At 26.4% G+C, this 5,328-nt stretch overlaps 1 protein-coding gene across 4 annotated transcripts in view; it reads right to left on the bottom strand.

The window, feature by feature from the left end:
* Positions 1 to 440: 440 nt before the first annotated feature.
* LOC113366239 (serine palmitoyltransferase 2-like) overlaps positions 441 to 5,328 on the bottom strand; it is a 14,022-nt gene continuing 9,134 nt past the window's right edge. The window contains exons 1-11 of one of the 4 annotated variants that reach the window (XM_026607811.1): positions 5,039 to 5,208; positions 4,665 to 4,927; positions 4,413 to 4,592; positions 3,916 to 4,070; positions 3,497 to 3,642; positions 3,199 to 3,417; positions 2,927 to 3,124; positions 1,953 to 2,080; positions 1,717 to 1,880; positions 1,547 to 1,645; positions 441 to 721 (exon numbers count right to left, since the gene is read on the bottom strand). In XM_026607811.1, coding sequence (XP_026463596.1) covers positions 505 to 721; positions 1,547 to 1,645; positions 1,717 to 1,880; positions 1,953 to 2,080; positions 2,927 to 3,124; positions 3,199 to 3,417; positions 3,497 to 3,642; positions 3,916 to 4,070; positions 4,413 to 4,592; positions 4,665 to 4,820 — 1,662 coding nt within the window. In that variant the 5' untranslated portion in view covers positions 4,821 to 4,927; positions 5,039 to 5,208 and the 3' untranslated portion in view covers positions 441 to 504. Of the gene's footprint in view, positions 722 to 1,542; positions 1,646 to 1,716; positions 1,881 to 1,952; positions 2,081 to 2,926; positions 3,125 to 3,198; positions 3,418 to 3,496; positions 3,643 to 3,915; positions 4,071 to 4,412; positions 4,593 to 4,664; positions 4,928 to 5,009; positions 5,214 to 5,328 lie in introns of those variants that run through there. The other 3 variants (XM_026607813.1, XM_026607812.1, XM_026607814.1) reach the window with 3 other exon arrangements.

Below are 5,328 nucleotides of genomic sequence, written 5' to 3' on the forward strand. Positions count from 1 at the left end.
TACTTTAGTTTGTTCAGTTACAAGTTCATTGTGGCACTTTTTTAAATAAATATATGCCTATCAGATAAAATATTTATTGAAGTAACTACTCGCTAAAAATTATTCATATAAAACATATAAGGCATACTGACATTTTTATATCACCCTTCTAGTATAGTACAAAATAACAAAAATTGGTATTATTTCGTTTCTTGAATTACACAAACACTATTCGCACATGCAATTTTTTATATTAATTGGAACTGTTTATTAACATATTTGGATAGCTATGATATCTATGATTTGAAAACTTATAAAAAAATGACTAACATCTTAAATTTAAATAAATAAAATAAAATAATTAGGTATAAATGATTTGTTCAATGATCTTCAATCAAAAAATGTGAAATACAATAGAAAGTAACAAGATCACATGTTTAATTCAATATAATTGTGTTTAAAATTATCATTAATTGGCTTTCATCTTGTGCCCATATTAATATTTTATGGTAATTGTATAATTGTTTAATACTCAATTGGATTAGGGTCTCGTGGTTTTCTTGAATACTTGAGACCAAGTTCATCAGCTATCTCATCAATTACTTGTAGTGCATAGTCTAGTTGCTCTTTGGTATGAGCAGCAGAAAGACATATTCGTATTCGACCTTCCATCAATGGCGTAGCTGGAAAACCAACACCCACTACAGCTATGTTTCGTTCTTTAAGCGTCCTCACCACCGCTCTGAATAAAAATATGCATGTAAATTATTAATACTAGTTACAATATACTCATCAACTAATATTGAGACAAATAAAGTGGTGTTTTTCAAATTAATGTTCATCAATATGCGGTCCAGTATTTAAACCTTTCCATTTTTAAGTAAAGCATATATTTCATTTAGAATTGTTCAGTATGATAAATATCAATATTATCAATTCTCCTCTTCTATAATATTATTATTATAAAAGTAGATTGTTAGATATTTTTCTTGTGCAGTTATGCACAGTAATTTACTAATCATTTCTATTATTATTAAATTGCATTTTCACTATTATTATAGTATGCATATATAGGAATGGTATATTTAAATTACAGATAAGAGGAATTTCCAGAAAACATTTTGCCTCCTAATTTTCATTAATCAGTTTCATTAATTTATTATTTTCATGATCTTTCTGAACATTTCATCTTATACCAAATTAAAAGAAATGATTCAATACAAATTGGAATCAATACTATTAGTTGCTCTCTTAAAAAAAAAACCTGCACCAGAATGTCAGGAATGCTACTCAAATAATATATTTTTGATTGATACGATACGGCTTGTTCTTATTACAAGTAAATATAGAAACTGGTTTGAAATTGAATTTGGAATTTCTAATTTAAATCATTATTATACTAATATAGACATTGCAGGCGCCATTCTAATAACTACATAAATATGAAACAGACAGTTGCACTAAAAATAATAAAGAAATTTCATTAAAACAAATTAGAAATCTCATTACACATTGCCTATTTATATGCCGATCAATTTATATTTAAATAGTTTTGCACACAACTTACCCAATTTTAGAGAATAAGTAAACCAAAATTGGTATGACTGGTGAGTCTTCATGTCCGTAAGTAATAACACCAATTTGAGCTAATCTCCTTCGAAAGTACCTTTAATAAAGAAGAAAATAAACAGGAAATTCGAATTATTTATCTAATATATATATTTTATAATAGTATACCTAGTATTTCTTGCTAACTGGTTGATTCGTCTTTGACCTTCGTCGGTTCCATCTAAACCCATTATTATTTCCATTACACTTATTATTTGTTGTGCAACAGGAGGTGACATTGTAGCAGCATAGCACTGTGCATGACTATGAACTCTCAGATAATTTATTAGCTTCTAAAAATGATTGAATATTTAATAGATTTAGAAAGAATGTATTTAAATTATTATTATTGCAGTAAATCCTACTTTAGAGCCTGCTATGTATCCACCAGCACTTCCAAAACTTTTGGTAAATGTACCCATCAGTATATCAACATCATTTGGATCAACCCCATAATAATCAACAACACCACGACCATGAGATCCCATTGCGCCTAAATTGTATAAAAATATAATATTTTAGCTGCTTACATCTGAATAAACTTTGAAGTAGCAATATTTATACAAATTTCACAATATTCTGATCCATAAATCAACATTTCATATCTACAGCATGTGTGATATGTTACAACACTTTTCAATAAAAGTGTCAAATATGTTGTGACCGATAAAGTATTTGGAAAAAATAAGACTATTCTATTTTTAACTTTCAACTTTTACTGATTATTGTATGTCTTCATTAATTAAGATTCTTTTCTATTTGTATGTACATTTCAACTGTTGACACATATTTAGTGTAAAATATATATATATATATATATATATATATATATGATTTAGATGTTTTTGTTCAACGTTGATACATATTCTTGAAATGTTAATTTGCAGCAAATCATCAAAGTAAATGTACAATAAATAATGTTACTTTTATTTTTATCTTATCCATTATTCATAAATTTACTTTATCTTTATGCATTTTGTATGTTTCGACACAGTATGTATGTTATCATTGAACAAAATTTTTTTCATTAATACACAATATCAAACCAGGAAAACGCTCATGAAAAATTAAACTAACATTAATTTCAAAATACAAAACATAACATGAATAAAGTAAAAAAAATTATAAAATTAAACAGAGAATTATGTAGTCTCCCTACATGATAACTTATATATGTATATACGTATATAACGCTACATGATAACAACATATATAAGTTGCTATCATGCAGTGAGACTACATAACCTTCTGTTTTAACTTTTGAGAATAACATTTTAAGAATACGTTTTAATATTGAATAAAAAATCTAAAGATAATGTATATTTTGATAAATTATCACCTATGCTATGTGCTTCATCCAAATATAAATATGCTTTAAAACGCTTCTTTAATGCAATTAGCTCTGGCAATTTAACTATTGAGCCTTCCATACTAAATATTCCTTCAACCACAATCATAATTTTCTTCCATGGCTTTCCAGTCTTTGGCTGTCCTTTTACAATGGCAGTTTCTAGTACTTTTTCCAAATGTTTCATATCTGAATAACAATAATCAAATTTAAAAATTGAAATGGAAACTCAAAAACTTAAAAAAATTCAATAATATACTAACTATTATGCCGAAAAACTTTTGTAGTGGCACCTGACAATCTTAAACCTAATATAATACTGGCATGATTCTTTTCATCACTAATAACCAGGCACCCGGGACTTAAAAGAGACGGTAAATTTAGAGAATTTGTTGCAAAACCCATTCCAAAAACAATAGCATCTTCAACACCCAGAAACTCTGCAGTTAACTTTTCTAAACGAATGTGAAGTGGATTTGTTCCTAAAATATAATTAAGGTTTTCTATGATGTTAAACATTAAAAACACAATCATTTCAAATTCTTTCAAAATGCAAATTACCAAGTTCATGTCGCGTACTGCATAATGAAAGCCCATAATCACGGATGGATTTTTCAACTGCATCAGCACATTTGCCTTTATTTTCTGCAAAGCCTAAGTAATTATATGAACCCAAATTTAGGCATTTAGTTTCCGTGCCTGTAAATCTGAATAATTAAAAATATTAAGTAATTGTAAACTTTATTAATATATTATGATATTAATAAAATATTGTTTTTTGAATATAAAAAATAATAATTGAATTATTGAAGGATTAATAAAAACTTATTTATAATGAAAATGCTACATATTTATAATAAATATAATCATGCTAAGTTTTAATTTCATGAAAAGGTAATAACTGTATATTTAAAAATGTGGTGAAATGATGGTTTTGAAGTATTTCAGAATCTTATTTTAAATTTAAAATTTTCCCTTACTCAAAGCTCCAACCATAATCCTTAGTTATTCTATCTTTAAGAGTTACTTCTGCTCCAGGGACACTGCATATAGGTCGATTCCAACAATCTCGAATTCTACGATATACATATCTCAAATAAAATTTGTCAAAACTGTCATATAAAGGTGCATAGCCCTGAAATTAAGTAAATTGTAATTAAAGTAATATACAAAATGAATATATTTTTTATTTAGATATATATAAAAAAACAGCAACATTAAGATGATAATTTAGCTTTTTCTTTATATTATTTATATTTTATTAAATAATATAATTAAACTTAAATTTGTAGTATTCGATTTAAAAATAATAAACATAACAAACATATTATAGCATAAAGATATTATTTGCTCGTATAAAATATTTTAAGATTTTGACAGTTAAGTTTAATTAAGTATAGAATAAATAATTAAAAAAATATTACTTATACTTATTATTTCTAAATTAACATATTGACTACTGTGTAGTCGTGGTTACCTTTCGATTTTTTTCAGTGGCTACTTTGGGAGTAAAAAATAATTGATTTAAAAATCCTAATATCATCAATAAATAGAATCCTAGATAAGTGAGACATGCTGTATGCAAGGGGACGTGTTCAAATGATTCTTTAAGTCGATGAGGATCATTGTAATCAAATTTTTTATGCTGTGCTGTATGCTAAAGAGAAAAATTGTTACAATTACAATAATTATAATGAATTAAAATATATCTGAAATAAAATAGTATTACCTTAATATGGCCATTGGATATGCGTTTAACATCCTCATTTGAAAATCCATTTGCTCGGTGGCTCTTAAAACTGGTTTTACTAATAAAACTTTTTATATCATTTATTGCATGGCTTTTTATATTTATTCCACCATTTAGACGCTCACGATCTGCCATCTTCACAATTCTTTAAAAAATCTTGCCAGTTTTGAGTTCAAATTATAATTTTAAATCAGTAGGTGATTTTGCAAGGATTTTCTGGAATCTTGACTTTTATCGGTAATCTATAAATTCCACCATAGTAGTTAAAACACAAAAAGAATCATTTTTCACATATATGTTGAATTAATATTATTCATTGCACACATTATATTAGAAAATTTTGGAATAGTTACAAAACGTCAGTAGCTTTGAGGTTAATCGCTTTCTCAAGGAGTAGCCGCATTACAGTATTGAATTCAAGGTTATGAAATCTGTTAACGCAGGCTTATTTTTGGCAATACTATCAGGCACTCGCATTCCTACATGCTACCGAAATAAAGTTATTGCTTTGTTTTCTGCATTTCTATATCGTTTGAAGTTTTATTTAAAATGTAAAGAGATATACATAAAATGAATTTATATTCGCTATTTAAAACATTCAATTCAAATTGAAATCAAATATTATGCAAAGTACAGATATAAT

This window comes from Ctenocephalides felis, unplaced genomic scaffold (genome assembly GCF_003426905.1).
Source record: "Ctenocephalides felis isolate EL2017-DRISC unplaced genomic scaffold, ASM342690v1 CF-g0.4_SCAFFOLD_01170, whole genome shotgun sequence".
NCBI classification, from domain to species: Eukaryota; Metazoa; Arthropoda; class Insecta; order Siphonaptera; family Pulicidae; genus Ctenocephalides; species Ctenocephalides felis.